Below are 20,728 nucleotides of genomic sequence, written 5' to 3'. Positions count from 1 at the left end.
AAATGTTTTCATCAACATTACTGATCTGAAATCCAACAGGTGGCGCACTTTGCTTCTATTTTGTTTTGTAATACAAAACTTTATTCAACAAAATGTTTTACCTATTATGTCCAGCACAAAACAAGTACACAATGCTGATAACGACAAAAAATAATGAAAAGATATTAAAAAATTAGTATAACAAAATAAAACAAGACAGTGGGAGACAAATAAATGTTCAAAATAAATGTTAAATTAAATAGTTATAAGATCATATTTTATTTATCTTGAAAAATTATATTTTAAGGAAAGATAGAGAAGGGGTTATTAATCTGAGCGCAGGGGGCTTCATCAAATATATTTCTAATATTCTAGGAACCTGTTGCTTCTTTGTTGTTTGTAAGAACAAGAGATTTAAGAATTTAGTTAAACTAAATCAAAACAGAAGGAAAGAGGATTAGGAACCTAAAAGCTTCTGTTTGTGAATAAAGAATTTTTCCAAGTAAATAAATAAGTTACCAACATAATTTATAGATCTGTTACTGTTATTGTCAGAGTAACACATTAGTATAGAAACATGATAATTTAAATCACACTAAAATGTTATTTAACACTGATTGATTGCTTGATTGATTGATTGCAGTTATTTTTGGATTAACACACACACACACACGCACGCACGCACGCACGCACCCACACACGCACACACACACACACGCACTTACGCACACACACACACACACACACACACACACACACAAACACACACAAAACAAACCCCAAACATTCAAGGGATAAGATGTTAAACTCAGCCCCAAGATGGTAAAAGAAGCACAAGACATTCAACTTAAACACCAAGCAATAAATCATTCAATCTTGAAACACATCATAACCATTCAAGAAATATAATAATTGCGGTGCAGTGGTTAGGGTTCTGGGTTTGAACCCGCCGGGCGGCTGGGGCCCTTCTGTGTGGAGTTTGCATGTTCTCCTCGAGCCCGTGTTGGTTCTCTCTGGGTTCTCTGGCTTCCTCCCACAGACCAAAACATGCAGGTTAGGTTAAATGGTTTGCCTGTAGGTGTGAATGGTTGTATGTCTACTCTATTTTAGCCCTGTGATGGACTGGTGACCTGCATGAGAGTATGCTGCCTCATGCCCAATGATGTGTAACAGAAGACGTAGCATTGCACAACATAGCAGCAGTGTAAAAACAGGAACTTCTGACTACATGATTCACTTGAAACACACACTGTCCCTGGTGTTATACTGAGTTTGGACCACTGATATCTATCTATCTATCTATCTATCTATCTATCTATCTATCTATCTATCTATCTATCTATCTATCTATCTATCTATCTATCTATCTATCTATCTATCTATCTATCTATCTATCTATCTATCTATCTATCTATCTATCTATCTATCTAAAAACAGCCCTTTTGTTTTTACCATGCAAAATTTGTTTATAACTACATTTCCATAGCTGGAATTCACCTGAGTTGCTCTTTTTATAATAAATCAAAACCTTTTTTGAAAAATGTTAAAAAAAAAAAATTTTTATCAATCCAGGTTGCTTTTTTTTAACAGATCAAATGTATTTATTTTATTTAGTTGAAGTTTTCATCTACCTGGATTGCTTTTTTTAACAGGTTGAAATTTTTTTAATTTTTAATTTTTAATTTTTTCTTAATTCTATTTTTTTCCATCAAGTTTGTGTTTTTTAGCAGATCGAAACTTTTTTTTTTAATTTAAATTTTTAATTTATTTATATTTTATATTTATTTTTTATCCACCCGGGTTGCTTTTTTTTTTTTGCTTAGCGGACGTTGTTACGTGTCATCTGACGTTAACGTCATTGCCCAGTCGGTTCAGTGCGCATGCGCTGTAAGTTTCATTCGAGGAAGTGGAGAGGAGAGGCTACTGAAGCGACAGAGAGGAGTTTGTTGTTTATTCCCCGCTCGGAGAGGATAAAACAGCCAGTAGTCTTTTTTTAAAATGTCGGGATATGATAACAACCCGTTCGCGGACCCAGCCGGTGACAACCCGTTCAATGTAAGTGCGTAGTTTTGTGTTGAATAGCTGATAAGGCCAAAAAAAAAAAAAAAAAAAAAAAAAAAGTCGAGCCCTGGTTGGCATATCAGTCATGAAACTTAGCTTAGCACGCCAGGAAACGGTGGGGGCGGGACTTACCGCTGCTCTCCGGTCAGCCATTGGCCAAGACAGCATTATTGGCAGGGTTTAGACCAATCAGCGGGCTGTATTTGGGAACACGGGGCGGGGCAACATCAGAGCTAAGTTGCAGGAAGTTAAACTGTAGCCAACTAGGAATGTGTGTCAAACCTTTTTTTAAAAGCCACGTTACAACCATTACTACTGCTTTTAAAATAGATTTTCTAACATGTTTAATGTGGTTTGATATCGTTTTAGATAAGAGGTGGAAAATAACAAAGACACATTTACTAAATTACTGCACTTGACTACAAATTTGACGTCCTTCTACTTTGAGTTTTTTCACTTTAGCTACATTATCACTACTTTCAGAGGGAAACATTGTACTTTCTACTCGTTCCTATAGTAACTTATGTTGTCTAACTTATCTACTCTTTTCTTAACAAAAATGTTATGCACTATGTGTGAAAGGTGCCATATTGTATATATAGTGTATCATTATTAATAAACAGATGACACACTTACAATAAAGTGCAGTATTTTACTAATAATCTACTTTAAATGTCTAAAATGGGCTCTATGTTGATAATATACAACATTGAAATGCTCTCATATGATTAATATACTATAATAATATACCACTCTATAAAAATATCTGCTTAATGAGCACTTACTTTTGACACTTTAATTACATTTAGCTGATAACACCTCTGCACTTTTACCTAAGTAGCATTTTGGATTTCTACTTTTACTGAAGTTAAAGATCAGAATAATTCTTCCATCACTGTTTTAGACCTAGGCACTGTTAGTTTCCAGCCTACCATCTTCCTCCATGAACGGTTTGCTCTTTGAAAAATACTCTTTTCTTTATCTACAGGATGTAGTCTACCCAGCCTATACAAAGCTCATTGTCTTTGTGTGGAAACATTTATTGATTCCGGTTAACTTCCCAAGAATTGGCAGCTGGCCTGCTGTGTTCACTGATAATATTAGTCAATGTTTATAAGTAGTCATTTTATTTTCAGAGCCCAAAATCACAGATTAGCCTCAGGAAGCCAGAAGACTCTTGTTACTTCCACCTGAAAGTGGCTGACCTTCAGATGAGAAGTGTTTCTTTATGTGTTTGACATTTATTTATTTTAGTTTATTTACTGACTATTAAATATATATAATCATACTATACTAGATGTCTTTCCTATGATCCATTGGCTAGTTTTCAAATGCTCAAAAAGGGCTTAAGGATATTTCTTGGCCTCATTTTCTGAAGATGCAAATTTGGGACATATAGCCAGCACTTTTTGTATTTCTGACATGGTGTTTACTTTCAACTGTTAATCGGTATTTTTTTAAAGGTAACTTTTATTTATATTCACTTAAAGACACACAGAAGTAAAGCTTTCTCTTATCTGAAGCATTTCTCCAACCCAACAGCCCACACTCCATATGTATTTTTCTCAATGATAATGATTCTTAACCATAAACCCTCGTTAGCCTTTCTTTTATATGTCATATGGAGTGGCTGAAATTGGGAATTTGCAAGAAAAGAATCAGGATAAAAGAGACACAACTTTGTCTCTGTCATGGTACTTTGAAAGGAGCATGACAGTTTGGTCAGAGGAACCTTCCTCAGAAATAGAGGAACATGAAGAGTGAGTTGAAATTTAACACAGAGTATCCAGAACACACAGATTACGCTGCCTTTCAAGACTTTACGAGATAAGATCAGATATAGGTTAGAGCACCACATTAGGCCTGTATGTACTTATTTATTCCAGTTTATTTCTATTAATCGCCTTGAATACTGAAGACATTTTACTGTATATCCATGATTGTCTCACTTTTCGAGTACAAACTGTAGAGGACTTCAACTCGGTGCAGAGACGCTGACAGTTTGCAAAGTAAAATCATGACTCGAGGGCAAACTGACTTCACGCATACTGTACAGTGTAATAGCTTATTTAATGGCAACTCATATGATATGACGTTACATATCAAATGTCAGAGTCAGTAAAAACTCTTCTGAGATTTCAGTATTATTATATAACCAATGTTTTTACAGTATAGTGCACAGTCACACTTTATGATATCAGCTGCACAATGGGCCGTGATGTCAGTAGAGACCACTGTTTGTTTGCTGGGTGTGGAAGTAACTGAATAAATAACCTGCAAGCAGCGGGAATATGTTCTATATTGCTCACTTCACATTTAAGCTGTTATATATATGCAGTTCCTGGAGTCTGTGATGACTTATATTAAAATAATTATCATGCTGAAAGAAATTTAAGAGGATCAAATAATAGAATAATTTAAAATGTACACTCTTTGTGACCTACAGGTAAAAGTTGGTGGGTTTTTTTCACCAATCATGAGACATAGCAATGTAATCCTGTTGAATTAAACATTATAAAGAGTAGATTAAGTCTATTTAGTTACAATAATAAACTGTAGTTATGAAATAGATACAAACAGCCACACCCCATGACTGTCACAGCAAGACCTGTTTCCCGGTACAGAGATTTGAACATCAGGATATCATGCTGATTTGATTCTGATTCTATTTTTACTCTCAGTTGTAATGAGAGGAACAGCCAGACCTGATCACCGATATCTACAGAGAGGTGCTTCTGTGTGCATCTCCACGGCGATTTGCTGATATTTTAAACATGACGTGGTCTAAGTTTTGGCTTGTCCCAGCTGTCTTTTTAATTCAGAGAGGCTTAGTCACCTTTCTGCTCAGTATTTCTGTTTCATTTCTGTCTATGCCGTGTCATCAAAAGACACCAGCTGACCTTATCAGATGATACTCAGCAGGATGTCTGTCCTGCTTTAACATCGTGGTAAATGGTAAACACTTTTTTGCATAATAAGCAGTTTTGAATATCTCCATCGGCAGCTGTGATCAACAAATGGTTCCCTCTTAAAAAAAAAAAAAAAGAGTACACCAGCCCCACCCTGCTGCCAGTGTGATTCATCTTTTAATAAGTAACTATAAAATATGATTGAAAACATTAGCTGTAGAAGTTCAGTTGTAGTTTTTCAGCTGTTGTATTTTACACATTTTTCTTCCCTCCTAAGTATGAAGGAGTGAAATTATCCAAACATCCTTGTTTCCTGCTGGGAATGTTGACAGGTGTGTCAGGAGCAGATAAGCAAAAGATGAGGTCACAGTTTTAATCACATGACCTGTGAGCGATGTGCTTGGCTATCATGTGAGGTCCGCGTTCTGACCTCATTAAAGGAGAATTTGACACAGATTGTAAAAATGTTTCTTTACAGTTGTTTAAGTTAGACTGAATTTCATCTATCAGTTGCACAAAAGTACTAAAATACCCCCCAAAAAATCCCCTCCCTCTGCTGCTTACAGCAGCAGAGGGAGGGTTGACTGCTGTCAACCTACCCCTTAAAAATACTGAACTGTAAATATGCCGAAATAAATATAGACAACCACTTTCCCACAAGACTGTCAGTCAGTTTAGTGTTTTCCTTTTCTAAAAACAGACATTACATTTCTGGAATATTGTGGGATCCTGACAGCGATTATTAGGACATTTGAAATACTCTCAGAGGAGCTGATGCTCAGGGAATATCTGAAGTTATTGGAACATTACAAACTCCATATAAAAGGATTTGTCTTTTTGAAGATTTGATATGAAGATTTTGACAGATTAGATTATATTTTCAGCTGTTTTCCTTCTACATAAAGCCTAATAGCAGGCAAACAGTGTTTACTTATTTAGTGTTTTTGTTTTTTTAAACTGTAAAACAGCATCAATAATCCAGCAAGTAAGATAATCTTAGAAGTACTTGGACAAATTCCTGGAATGTCTTGGAAAATTCATGGAATTTTTATGGAGTTTATCAGAAGCTGCTTTTGTCAGACTTTCACACATCAGTTCGACACAGTTAAAAGAATCGTCAGGTCTTTGATCGTTCACTAAACCCAAATTAATATTTACCCGTACTCCGTGCCTAACATCTGTCTAGGAGTGACTTCTTCCGAGGTAATGATTGATCAGGACCTTCAGAGGTTATTGCAACAATGGCCGTTTGTTATTTTACTTCACTTTATGAGTTTGCCTAAGCATATTTTAGTCTGGCCTGTTTTGGTTTTTGTTTTGTTTACCTGAGAAAAATGTTTGAGGAAATTAAAGTTTCTCAGGGAAACTTCTGTTGAACACACACAGTAAGATAAACAGGAATACATATTTTAGTGTTTTTCTGTGGTTAAATATGAAAGTTCAAGGTTGGAGTACAGTTGAACTAAATACTGTGTTAGTGCCAAAGTTGTAACAGTGGGTCAAACAAGTATGAGTACAGAGTGTCCTCTCTAGAAATGAAGCAACATGCCATGACTCTAATGCCTGTGGTCTTCCTGTACATCACCCAGTACTGTACTGGAGTAGTTAAGACCACAGTCTACTCATCTTCTCCAAGTCTGTTTATCAGGGCCTGACTGATACTGGAATATTTGGGCTGCTGCTGATAGTGATTTAATTTTATTTATTTATTTCAAATATGTTAAAATAACGAAACTAAATAAACAGGCTGTGGATTATAACAAAATAGAAACAACAGCAACAATCTTTAGACAGATAAATGATATTAGGGAATGGGTTCCGACATCAATACATCGGCTGATAATCTTATATCTACAGAATATATACATTCATTCATTCATTCATTCTTTTTCCAAACCACTTATACTCTCTAGACAGTCACGGGGGAATATATATACATTAACACACATATTTTGCAATGATCCCTCAACTGTGGTTATGAAACACCCCCGACAAAGATATGTAATGGAGCCTGTGTTATTTTAGTTTAACAACAAACTTTATTGTATAAAATTACATCAGTGCAGCTTTACTGGGGGAATTTAATAAGTATAAATAAATATAAACAAAAAAAAAAACATGTATGTACAATACATGATTTGGTTGTATAAAAAGTACACTGTTGTTTCATAGTTAGTTTTAGATATTGATATCATTGACTCTCAGCTGAATAAACTGATGTGATGTTTTTTTGGTGTTTTTCAGGATCCTTCTGTCACACAAGCGACCAACTCCAACTTAGAGTCAGTCGACCAGTTCAGCGCTTTCCCCGCTCATCCCACAGTAAGACTATTATCCTGTTGTTTTTACCCTTTTCTTCTCCCATCTTTACCTTTTTAGTTTCTCTTTCTCTTCAAACTCCTTCAACCTTTTAGTTGTTTTAGTCTCCTCTTCCTCCTCATTCACCAGTTCATCTTTACCTTTTCTTGTCATGTCTTTTATTTCCTCAGGTCTTTTTTGATTCACCCTAATTTTTCATCTCTTATCCCCTCTCTCTCTCTCTCTCTCTCTCTCTCTCTCTCTCTCTCTCTCTCTCTCTCTCTCTCTCTCTCTCTCTCTCTCTCTCTCTCTCTCTCTCTCTCTCTCTCTCTTACCTCTTCACCTGTCTTCATTTTTTTATTCATCTTTTCTCGGCCCTGTTGTCTCATCCTTGTATTTCTCACAATCACCATCGATTCGTTTGCTTATTATTATTATTTCAGGACAGTTTAGCTGTTCACACCACTCCAGCCGCCCCCTACCAGCCTGCGGTGTTGCAGCCGTCTACAGAGCCCAGTCCGCAGGTGAGTCACGTCATCATACTGGATATAAGTACAGCGCTCTCTCCTCCAAACCCTCCACTTCTCTGCTGCAATGAAAAATACTGTTTTAATGTAGAAAGAGGGACAGTACTACTCTTGGTTCGCTTCTTAATTTAATAGTTTTAGCTTCTCATACTTTTTCTTTCACTGGAGTCAGGCGTGGTAGTACACAGGGTTGGGAAGGTTACTTTGGAAATGTAATAGGTTACAGATTACTAGTTACCCTATTTAAAATGTAATAAGTAATGTAACTATTTCAATTACTTAATCAAAGTAATGTAACTTATTACATTTGATTACTTTTGATTACGTTTCTAATTTTCTAACAAATGCCATTAAGCACCAAAAGTTCCGGTGTTTTTCATGGATACTGACATGATTTATAAGGGAGATCATTTCTTTTAAAGCAAAATGTATCTCTCATTTGAAAATGTATTCATTAGTTCATGTAGGTTTTGGAATATACAATGAAAAAAGTCAAAAGTCTAGCATGGGCTTAATTGGTACTGTGGCGGCATGTCATGATTTATATACAAAATATAAAATATATTGATTTCAAAGAATTAAAAACAGCAATATGTGTGTTCAGTAACATGTTAAATATTAGAAAATGAGGAAAAAACCCCCCGAGCAAAATCTTCTGACTTCAGACGTAACCTCCTTTGTAATCATCAACATTTTCATCAGTAACTGTTACGGATTACAGTTACATTTATTTTGTAATTAAAGTATGTAACGCAATTACATGTAAGTAGTTACTACCTAACACTGGTAGTACACAGAATAAGGGGACAGTGTAAAGTTTTTCCCATCAAAAGAATTGTGCAAGCACAATTGGTCAGACATTGAAAAAAAAAGTCTTTGAATGAGTGTTCCAGCTTTTAAATGTTGTTTAATCTAATTTGAGCAAAAAGTTAAAGACGTTTAACTCAAATGTGATTTCCCAGACAAACAGGGAACCAAACAACATCTGACTCATATAGTCAAACTTGATTTTACCTTTAGAAAACAGTTCTTGTGTATTTCAGACCTGTGGTTATCTCTGATGGACGCTGGATGTGGTAAAGAGCAAGTCTTCCACTCTCCATCCCTAGATAGCAAGTGTTACCCGAGGATATTATATCTTCAGCATCTACTCAGTTTACACAACACTGTAATGAGTCTCCTTGCTCCACTGGTAGTCTCATAAATATTCATGAACAAGACTATAGCTCCTCAGTTTTTCTGCCAAGTAAGAGTATTCGATATAATGATCATAAATATCTATTTTTGGCCTTACGGACAGTGTTATGGCCTTCTAAAAATGCAAATATGCTTTCAGAAGGGTTTTTGACATCTACATGTAGCCTCCATAAAAATGAATGGATGCTTCCCCCTAATTGCAGATGTTGCATATGTAAAATGTTGAATATATAATGGCTAATGTGTGTATTATATATTGATCTATTGTCTCTGTATGTAATTTGAGTCTACTAAAAGCTGCCGAAATGTCTCTCCACTGTCATCACAACGCCTTCTCTTACCTTCAGTGTGTTTGTTAAGGAAAGTGTTTTAATGTCTTCTTTTTCCAGGCGACTGCTGCTGCAGCTCAGGCCAACCTGCTGAGGCAGCAAGAGGAGCTGGAGAGGAAAGCTGCGGAGCTGGACCGCAGAGAACAGGAGCTACAGACCAGAGGATCGGGAGGTCATTACATACAAATCCTACCCTCTCTTCTCTCTGCACAAGTATCGAAAACAGCACTCTTTTACTGACAGACTGAGACAGGAAAACAATGCAGTTGCAACAATGCAATGTGTGCATTATGTATCAGAAAGGAATATAAAACTCCTTGTTTACATCCTTGCACAGTCTTTGAAATTATACTTTATAAAGAGGTCTGTAGATGACCATGCAGCCTCCCAGACAACAATTTTCTATTATCTGATATTACAGGAGAATATGAAATGTATATTAAACTCCTATTTACTAAAGATCATTAACTACAGGATGTTGGTGGCAACTTACAAGAGTTTCCAATTTGAGGTTCTTTGCTGAGTTAGTGTTGATGTAGACCTGCATTGAAAATCTGCAGCCTCCATGTATGTTGCCCCCACTACAGTGCTGAATCAGACAGTCAATTAACAAACATGTAGGGCTGCAACTAACAAGTATTATTAATTTGCCAATTATTTTCTTGATGAATTGTTTTGTCTGTAAATATATATAATATAAATTGTCAGAAAATTCCTTGTAATCAAGTGAAAGGTCTTGTACTGTCTCGTTCAAACCAAAACAGTACAAACCCCAAACATAATCATTTTGACAAAGAAAAGCATGAAATAGTCACATTTGAGAAGCTGAACATCAACTGTTCTTTTTGCATAAAGTATTACTAAAATAATTAATTGAAAATCAAAATAGTTGCCAATTAGTCTTCTGTTGATCAGTTGTCTAATTGCTGCCGTTTTACAAATTGTTGTTTATCAAATAAAAACTGCAAACATGCTATTTACAGCATCTTAAATGAAGCTATTGGCTTGCTTAAACCCTCTTTCATATCTGTGTTATTGTACACCTGGGGGGGAATTCACTGTTTGGCAGTTATAGTGAAAAAATTCAGTAGACCGACATGTTAATAGGTTATCAGAAAATGTACAGACGTTCATGTTGGTACTAGATGTAGGTAGTCAGATGTTCTCATGATCAGACATTGTTATACACTAAAGCCACAAAATCTGTGCTAGAAGTGCTGAATAGTGTCTTAGTCTTTGACCGACTGTATGACTGTGTAATATACATAAACACATAGCTTATCTAGTGGCTGCAGCCGTCATTTCAAAGTCAATATTTAACCACAAGTGTTTGTCTGCAAGCTTCCTTATGTTGTTGCAGTCCTGCTCGGTGTAATACTTGAATGTGTAATACTTGGTGTAAACTATATTTCCTTTTATTGCTGTCAGTATAATACTCTTTACTGTTAATGTGACATATTATCTTACCAGAGTGCTGGATTGACTCCCACACATATGAGAGTGTACTTGACTTTAGAAAGTTCACGTCTATACTGCAAAATGTCACCTTGCATGGATGTGTCAGTATGTTTAAAACAACTGCAGATTTCCTTGTTAAGAAATATTCTAAACATAAGAACTTCAGGAGTTTTATTTATATATTTACTGTGATTTCGATTTCGATACATCTCACCTTTTCTCTTTTCGTGCAGCGGTAAATGTTGTGTTTGAGATACGCGCTCTACCTTCCTAACAGATGTTGTGTCTGTCCCTACAGTTAAAGAGAACAACTGGCCTCCACTTCCCAAATTCTTCCCCATCAAACCATGTTTCTATCAGGACTTCTCAGAGGAAATCCCCCCCGAGTACCAGAGAGTCTGCAAGATGATGTACTATCTCTGGATGTGTGAGTACACTAAGATGAAGGCACACGGACGTGCAGTGTTTGTCGAGGCTGAAATGTGAGCTTCAAGGTTCAAATATGAAACAGTTAGTGCAAAATTTATAAGCATTAGTTTTATCTTAGTAGACAGATAAAACCAGATTTTAAAATGTTATAATGTAATTTGATCTTGGGGACTTTATAGCAGGACAAAAACTTTAGTGTTTATTTCTAAATACTAACTTGAACTGTATTTTCTGTCAATAAGCAGCACTGGTGTAAATTGTATATCTAATGCACACATTTGAATTGACATCACTGTTACTGTGTGCTGTTGTACAAAAAAATGCCACCTGGTGGTTACACTGGTATCACTGATGATGTGAGGTGGCTGATGCAGCATTTAATCATGTTTTACCTGTTTAGTCTCTGCAGCCAACTCTGACTTACAATTTCACTTTAAATAAACCTAATGCTACTAATCACTAGTAATGTTATTATAATTAGTACTGGTGTCACTGACTGCTGTCTTTCCTCTGCTTCTTTAGTCAACTGTATGACTCTGTTCCTCAACCTGCTGGCCTGTCTGGCGTACTTCACCACTGATGCATCCTACGGTGTGGATTTTGGTCTCTCCATTCTCTGGCTCATCCTCTTCGCTCCTTGTTCCTTCCTCTGCTGGTACCGGCCCGTCTACAAGGCCTTCAAGTGAGTCTTCCTTCTGTGTATCTAGGAATATGTATGCATCGTCTTAGTTGCCCAGTTGATTATTTTAACCATCTATGGTCTCTGTTAAATACAATAATAAGTATGATAATACTTACTGAGATACTTGAAATCTTTATTTATACAATTTTAACCACTATGTTTCCATGCCAACCACTCATATGTAACCAATAATGTAACTTAGCATAATAATGTAGTGTTTTTTCATCATCATTACAGTACATATGACTGTGTGGCTCTTCAATCGTGTAGTTCAGCCACTAATCTACATGATATATTAAATTGTAAGGTAACCGTGGCAACAGAGGGTCTCATTTGTGAAACAGTGTATAATGAGTTAACCAACAGGTGAAACTAATATCAAATTGAAAAACAAAACACACGTTAAAACTATATTACAAGCAAATACACACATTAAACACAGCTGTTCAATATTAGCTCATGGTATAAGAGCAGTAATGCACACTGTGACGTCCTAATATAGATAATAATGAACAGAGGAAAATTTCATTCTTTGCTTTAACTTTGTCCATCATTTATTTGTAAGATTTGCTGAATATATTTTCCTGAGTGTAATATTTTTATTTTTAGTGACACGCTTTGTTTTCTCATTTTTAGGACTGACAGCTCCTTCAGCTTCTTCTTCTTCTTCTTTGTGTTTTTCTGCCAAGTGGCGATCTTCATCATCCAGTCCGTGGGCATCCCCAAGTGGGGCAACAGGTGGGTCACACGCTGTAACTGGTTTGGATAGTTTCTTCACTGATCACTGGTGTCTCCGAAATGTGATCAGAAACATGTTCATATTTTGTTCAGTATATGGTTCAAACAAATATAGCCTAGACTCCAGGTTCAGGTAGAAAACTGAAAATTGCCATTTTAGTTTGATCAAATTAATTCAGTCAGTTGAAAAAATGTCCAATTTCACATCCTATTCATTTCAAATGTGACTCACTGATTCATCAACAAATGAAGCTTTAAATTAACAGTGATTTAAAAAAGAAAAAAAGAAAGATTTTATTTTTAGTGACAATAGTGAAAATAGTAGTTTTTTGCAAATTCTACTATTAATCAATTCATTCAGTATCACTTTAGTTAGAATAGAAAAGTAAAATGAACTGTGATTGTATTCACATCCATATTTTAAAAGAAATAGCCAATTTGTATAATAATAACAACTTACTGATCACACAAACTAACATTGAATCCAGTCCACCTCCAGACTGAAACTCACTGTTTACTTCTGGTTCCTTGTCTTGAGTATCTGAAGTGAAGCCAAACAGCTAAGCTGCTGTCCTCTCTCTCTCTCTCTTTTTTTTCCTGAATTTCTGCATTCTTCCATTTCTTCTGACAGAGACTTTCCATCCTTCAGCCTCTAGCCTGCTGCCTCTTTGTCTGCTGGTAACTCTGTAAGTTCCTGCTGCTCGCTGCCTCTGCTTCGTTCTGCCAACAGTCGCACTCTCTCTGCGTGCTTTATCCGTGTAAAGTAAATATTTTGGTTTTGGAAATACAAGATAAGTGGTGAACTGATGGACTTTAAACACAATGAAACCTCTGGCTGCTGGACGTTGGAGGGACCTTGCTGTCAGTTCCGATTTTTTCCTTTTTAAAATCATTTGTACTGACATATTTTTCAATACTGGTCTTTATTTTTTCTTTTTTAAATTTTCACTTTAAGTTACATTGGTTATGTTTGTTTATACTTTGTCTCTTTTTTTAACAAATACTTGTGACTTTTTATGTTCTATTATACTCATTGATAAGAGTAAATAAAGGCTAATATTAGATATTAGATTAGCAAATAGCAAGTTTATGCAATGAAGGAGTTCTACCTCAGTGTAGTGGTCTGAAAATGACCAAATAGTAGATGAGTGCTTAGTTAATACTCCACATTGTATTACATTATAACTTGTTATTGTTTCCCAATGTCTGCTTTGAAGAAACACTTTGATTTCAGAATGACACGTGTCCGAGTGGCTCCTGGTTTCGTATAATGACACTCGTGATTTCGTGATGGCACTTTGCATAATGACAGTCAAGGGGACCTGTTCTTGTTTTTAATGTTAATGTAATTGTGACATTAGTTATATCTAGTAGCACTTCCTTTGTAGATAAGATGTAAATCACAAAGCAGCATCAATTTAAAAAAAAAAACTACAAAAAGTACTTTTAGGATATTAATATGAAAGTGTACTTCAAAAATGCTTTAATGGTATCTTTTAAATCATGCATTCATATTGTGATACCACTTTTATCATATTCACCTTTGAGTGATTTCAATTACTCTTTAAAAAAATTCTCATTCTGTCTTTTCTTTTCAGCTTTTCTTCTCATTCTTCTTCTCTTCCCTAAATCTAACCCAACTCCTGACGAGAATACACACACACACACACACACACACACACACACACACACACACACACACACACACACACACACACACACACACACACACACACACACACACACACACACACTGTATTATACACTTGTGTTTCTTCACACTGTGGGAAATGACCTTCAGTATAACTAAAGTTGTTCTTTCACCACCTAAAACATAATGATCTCTGTTGACTCCAGTGGCTGGATCGCCGCCTTCACCATCATCGGAACGAACAAGGCAGTGGGAGCCATCATGATCACAGTGGCCATCCTCTTCACCATGTGTGCCGTGCTGTCAGTCATCCTGCTCAAGATGGTGAGAGTTTAAATATGTTATATGTCCATGTAAATTAACGTTTACAGCAGATGTTCTAGCTAGATTAATTGGAGCTTTCACTTATGAATATGAATCTCACATTGTGATTAGATTTCAGCCAGAAATCAGACTAGTAAGTTAAAAAGGTCACCTTGCTTTGCCACTTCCTGCCAGCTTAAGAAAACTCTGCATAATCTACAAGGAGAATCAGTAGCTAAAAGTCTTCCCTTGCAAAAAAGTTGATGTAGAAATGAAGGACATCAGTTCATGGCAGCAGTTTCCTTGACCAGGGATGCACTGTGTTTTTTGACAAGTCTGCCAGCTCTGCCTAGCTAATTTTCACATTGAGCTCGGATCTCATTGCAGGAACAGCTGTGAAAAAAAAGAGTGCATTTTAATACCAGCTGTAAATGCAGAGAGCCACAGCTTGCACGTCATAATCCAGATACTGTACCCAGATACAGATCGCACATTAATACAGGTGTAAATGGGGCTCAGGTGTCACATCCCTCTCTCTCCAGTGTGTCTTTCTAAAATATTGAAAACTCAGCCATTTGCTCATAATCTCCTCCTTCTCCTCCTCCTCAGGTCCACAGCATGTACCGTCGGACTGGAGCCAGTTTCCACAAGGCCCAGCAGGAATTCTCCCAGGGCGTCTTAACCAATAAAACCTTCCAAACGGCCGCCGCCGGTGCAGCATCCACCGCTGCTCAGGGAGCCTTCCAGGGAAACAACTAATGGTCGACTGAGCTAAACTAAGCTCTGTTTAAAAGGTCAAGGTTTATATGTTATCAGGTGTAGATAAACTATTACAAAGCTGAATCAATCAGGAAGTTTGGCAGCGGCTGCAAATTAAAATCGAACCTTATAATGAATAGACCTTGTACCAGGTGAGGCTACGTTAATAGCCTCCACCTCCCCCTCCATTCACCCCTCCCCACTATTACTGCACATACAAATCCCCACGTTATCTATGCTTTTCACATCCAGCATGTCTCCTGCAGAGCGACATCATGCGGCTCTGCTGGGGTTTAAACAAAAAAGAAAAAAGCAGTCGAGGGGAAACTCTCACATCTAGTGCATCCTGGGGGTGGAAAGCATGAATGAAGTTGACTGATTGCTATTTCAGTGTGTCTTGGCTCTGTATATTTCGTGTGCACTTTTTTCGGCAATGCTCTTCAGTGTAACGTGTGATCGTGTACGTGCGTGAGTACTGGCATGTTGGTCACATGTATTTATGTGGCTGCAGTACGGTTTTGTTCCTCCACAGCGAGAAGTGGACTTTGATCCTGTAATATATAAATGAGATGAAGTGTTTCTGTGTGTCATTGATTAGCAATTTTTTCAAATTTTTTTCAGTCTTGGAAAAGCATTTCTCTTTTCTTTTTTTTTTTGAAGCTTTTGCTTTCGTGTACCACAAATTTCAATCAAATGAAGAAGAAAAATAATAAAAATTCATCATATAGTTTTGTAATAGTAGTCCGCCTGAGTGTTTTGGACATCATTGTTACTGCAATTATTCATTTAGGTCCAGAGTCTTTATTTCAGTAAGATAAATACATGAAAGTCTTTGATTTGTCATCTTTGACAACATGAGGGAGCCTCCATCACTTTCAGAGTGTGGTACAGCATCGTCGACTTTTAGAACATGGGCCTTAAACTTTTGTCTGAAACCAACATTTTCTTTAAGACATTTTTTGGAAAAACCACTGTTGTGTCAGAAAATTAGTGGAGTTCCTTTTTATTTTATGTTATAGTGAATCTGCTCCTTCTTGTATTCAGATAAGGGTTTCTACATTAAGATCACATCTGCAGTGAGAATCAACGCGCTTTGCCTCAGTTATTTTCATACCTGTTAACGAGTGTAAACTATAATTTGGTTTCACTTTTAGGGAATTTTTTTTTTGCTTAAGCATCAAACTAATTCATTTTTTCTCTATCATATTAATGGTTGATGAAGCAGCTTCAAGTAAATCTTGTTTCTCCTGTTCGCTACCATTGTTACTGGTTCCTAAGGATACCAACAAAATACTAACTACGAAAAATTGACAATATCAAAGTAGATTGACGGCTGAAATTCGTACAGCTGGTTTTAATTGGTCGAGTCAGTCTCAATCTCTTGTTAATTTCAGTACTAACAGTATAGGCAGGAGAAGGGAAGGTTTATTTTTTCATGTAGAAGTGCTACAGTGTGAATCATTAGAAATAATCACAATAATGAAGTCTGACTGTCACTGGTATGACAGGGGACGCTGGACATGTTTTTCCTGATGTGTAATTTCTATTAGAGCAGTGTGAATTTGCCATAACATTTAAAAAAAGTCAGTATCTCAGTATCACCATTAAGCAGCTAATATATTGCATTTTTTTTTTTTTTTAATTATTCAAAAGGAATTTCAATGCTCGACAGTCTTCTTCGTACCTCTGTAAAACTACCACCAAGCCCTAAATTATTTGTGTACTGATGTATATTTTCTATGTTATTTCTCATTTGGGAAAAAAAAACATGCCTATATATGTTTTCCTTGATGTACTGTTTTTAAAACATCGGCTCAGATGTGACATACGTCAATAATACTGCGATCCCCGTAGAACAAATGCAAATCCAGAGTTTGTGTGATGTTCTTTTCAGCAGATAATGGTCTAATTTAAAGTTTGATCCTACATCCATCATGTTATAGAAGATTCGTATTAATTCACACATCTCTGTATGCATTGTGTTGGGAGAGCAAAATTTCAGTGCCTTTTGTATTTCAATATTGAATACAGCATCTAATAAAATGCTTTGCTTTCATTTAAAGCTGTGTCCTTTTTTCCCCCCCCCTCCCCTTTATTACAGTTGTTTAAAGATGTAAGTTTTACTAAACACAGATGAGAAATAACTGTGTGTTTGGGTCAAGTAGAGGTTCTGCTCCTTTTACTTGACCAAAAACATATTGACCCATGATTCAATTTGAGGTCCTAGATAGTCGTGATAATATTGGAACGCATTCTACTGAAACAGTCTTACCCACACTTAAGGGTATTGATCCTCCAATATATTAGTTTTATATGTACTTAGTTCCAGGGCAGACTGAGGAGACTGCCTATTTTTTACCTATTGGGGGATTCAATCCTTTCCTTCTGTCCTCTTTCTGATTAAATTTCTTGAGTTCATTTTTCTGCTTTACTCACTAAGCCTAAATGTGATTGTATAGCCTGAGCAATGTCTGCTTTTAGATACAAACCACTTCACTGATTTGGCTCTTAAACTCACACGTTCCCATTTCACAGCCTGTAGATTCTCCATAAGAGGGAGCTAAAATGGCCTCTCTGACAGAGGGAGGCAGATACATGTTCTCACTGTAAATCATGCAAAGTTATTCCAGTAGATAAGAAAAACAATATATGCACAATATGTCCTCTTTAATTGTCCAGGTAAGCCATGTGGGCATACACAATAGGAAAGCCCTGAAACTGGCTCAAATAAATGAAATGCAGCCATCATATCATTAATGTTACTAATTTCACTTGTGCTTTTCCTGCTTTGACATGTTAAAAAGTCTATTAAACTTGTTTTATTGATAGATGAAGCAGGTTAAAGTCTCAGTAAGCTTCAAACTAAGTGTTTGTTCGATTGGACAACATCTGAAAAATAAAGACAATCCAACAATCTCTCCCACTTCATGCAGTAATTAGCCCAATAAGTGCTAGAGTGTAAAAGTAAGCAGGGTCTGAACTCACCTCTCAAGTTCTCTTCTTTTTTCATTTTTCACGCAATTACTTCCATCGCTTTTCCAGTCTCGCCCCCTTTAATGTCAGGCTTTTCAACCCGCCAGACGATATGTTACACAACCTAGTTCGTTTAAAGGATGCTTTGGACCGATCGACTGTAACAGCAGGTGTGAAAGTGCTGCTTCGACAGCTCTGAAGTTCAATGATATTGTCTGGCGTTTGCCCTTGTTACTGCTAGACTCTCTGTAATGTTCACTCTGAGTTTCTTCCTTGATTAAATATTGCTCATAGCCAACTCCCTGAAATAGATGGAGCAAAGACAAACGAAACATCTTCACCTCATACTCATCAATTGCTCGAGGCCATTGTCTAATCTTTGAAAGAGAGGCTTGCCCTTTTCCGTCAGTTTTCCCTTCTCTCTATTTTTAGGAAGGACAGGAAGACTGGACATAAAGCAAAGAGAGGTGGACCTTTTCTGTCTGCACTGACCCAGACAGTCTGTGGGGAATCTGCGCTGAAACCTAAACTGCTGCTTCAACCATCTGTCTGTCTGACTGCATTTTTTTTTCTCCTTCTCTTCTCTGTCCTTCTCCTGGCTCTCAGCGTCTGTCTGGAGCTGCGAATAACTCAGCCACTTCACATCAAACACAGTCATCAACAACTGGGTTAGACAGCAGGGATACCTGAGCAGACAGGCCCTTTTAGATGAAGAGCTGTGCTGTGCCACGTCTCCCTGCAACCCTGAAATTACATAGACTCTCTTATCTTATCGAAACAAACTGTGGCCTCTCACAGATGAGATTTTCAGTCAGGACACACAAACATGTAAAAAATGGATTGCTTATTATTATCGCCCGAGGCACAAGGATGCAACAGAAAAGAAAAATAGATGTTTTTGCTGAGAGAGAGAGAGAGAGAGAAAGAGAAAGACAGAGGGAGAGAGGAAAAGGGCACATCTCAGTGATTTATCTTTAGTTTTGTATTCACCTAATAACCTCATTACCAACACCTGGGCTTCCCTTAACAAACCAAGCAGCATTGTGGCTTTGGGTGTGATTTATTTTACACTTTCAAGCCTTCCTGATCTCAATTTTAAGATCAGTCATAACCGTTAGCATTGATTGTCTCTTCCTATGAAATAAATATGAGCATTAAACATCAAATGCCATTTAATTTTGCAGTGTTCAATCCTCCCACTGGGCTAGTAAAGTCTACTGCAAACTGCTAATATTTTACAGTTGTTTTATAGTCTGTGGAAGATGAAGCCGTTACTGACAGCCTCGGTTTTTACAATAAAAGAACAGCTAACAGCTCATTTTCAGACCCTTGTACTACAGCAGATGTAGATTACCTAAAGCAGAGGTGTATTAAAGAACATAGAACAACATGGAGAACAAGCACAGAAACAGGAGATGAAGGCCGTCATTACAGCAACTTGATCAAAATGCACAAGATGAGGGAGGATGGATCTTCCGTCGATGCTCTGTTTTCCTCCTAACAGCACAACACACAATAATGTTAACGATAGCTGAATCCTATTTACTACTTATTATTATGTACTTTTAAGCTTTCTTTTGACAGTTTTGCTTTTATGTTATAGCTGACAGTACAGATATAGACATGAACTAAAGTAGAGAAGGGGGCCATAACATGCACTAAGTCCCCAAATCAAACCAAACCAGACACACAGTGATCCCCCCCCCCCCCCCCCCCCCCCCCCCCCCCCCCCCCAACCACTGGACAACCCTCCATTTAGTTTCACCAAATTCATCATGACCCTGGTACAGTGCATGATAGTTCACCACTAAATAAACACACTTAAACACAATATTATGGTTTTTTATTTGATCATTTTAAGCATAATTTATAACACTTGACATTTCTATATTAGTTTATACATCATTCTTATTGTTTTCATTATATATATATTTGATTTATTGTTAGTGCTGCATTGGAATATATAAAAAATGTAGCAATTTGTTTATAGGAAATATATATATATACACACACATATACACATATACATATATATAAGTCATTTTTAAAAGTAAGAGCCATACTGTATTTGATAAATTCAGTTTGACCTAAGAAATGTATTTTTAACTATTTTTGTCCAGCAGATGGCGACATAGAGATCTATTTATAGGAGCCAGGTCTGAAAACTGTAATCTAGACAGCATTGTGACCAAAAAGGATCCCTGACAGAAAATGATCAGGATGGGTCTTTAGGATTGAAGTCAGACATTCCTTGAGATAAATATCAACATTCAGTTTTCTCAAATAGGCAAATGGTGTATTTTTAAAGTGCCCAGATGTGTGATCCTGGGCCTGAGCTGAACTCTAAAACAGTGACTGGAATATTTGCAACTACTCCTTCTTCACCTCAGGGGAGGAGTGAGGGGTTAGACTTTGATTAAACACATTTGCTTTGC

The 20,728-nt window shown here is 36.7% G+C and overlaps 1 protein-coding gene across 1 annotated transcript; it reads left to right on the top strand.

The window, feature by feature from the left end:
• Positions 1-1,893: 1,893 nt before the first annotated feature.
• On the top strand, positions 1,894-17,382 carry scamp2 (secretory carrier membrane protein 2). The gene is made up of 9 exons (XM_062420634.1): positions 1,894-2,034; positions 7,194-7,271; positions 7,691-7,771; positions 9,361-9,472; positions 11,057-11,185; positions 11,710-11,869; positions 12,506-12,607; positions 14,465-14,582; positions 15,171-17,382. The coding sequence occupies exons 1-9, from the start codon at positions 1,978-1,980 to the stop codon at positions 15,318-15,320; spliced, it is 987 nt and encodes a 328-aa protein (XP_062276618.1). The 5' UTR covers positions 1,894-1,977; the 3' UTR covers positions 15,321-17,382.
• The last annotated feature ends 3,346 nt before the right edge of the window (positions 17,383-20,728 follow it).

Source organism: Scomber scombrus, chromosome 6, assembly GCF_963691925.1.
Source record: "Scomber scombrus chromosome 6, fScoSco1.1, whole genome shotgun sequence".
NCBI lineage: Eukaryota > Metazoa > Chordata > Actinopteri > Scombriformes > Scombridae > Scomber > Scomber scombrus.
The sequence above is the reverse complement of the archived record's forward strand: the minus strand, read 5'-3'. Positions and strand labels throughout refer to the sequence as shown.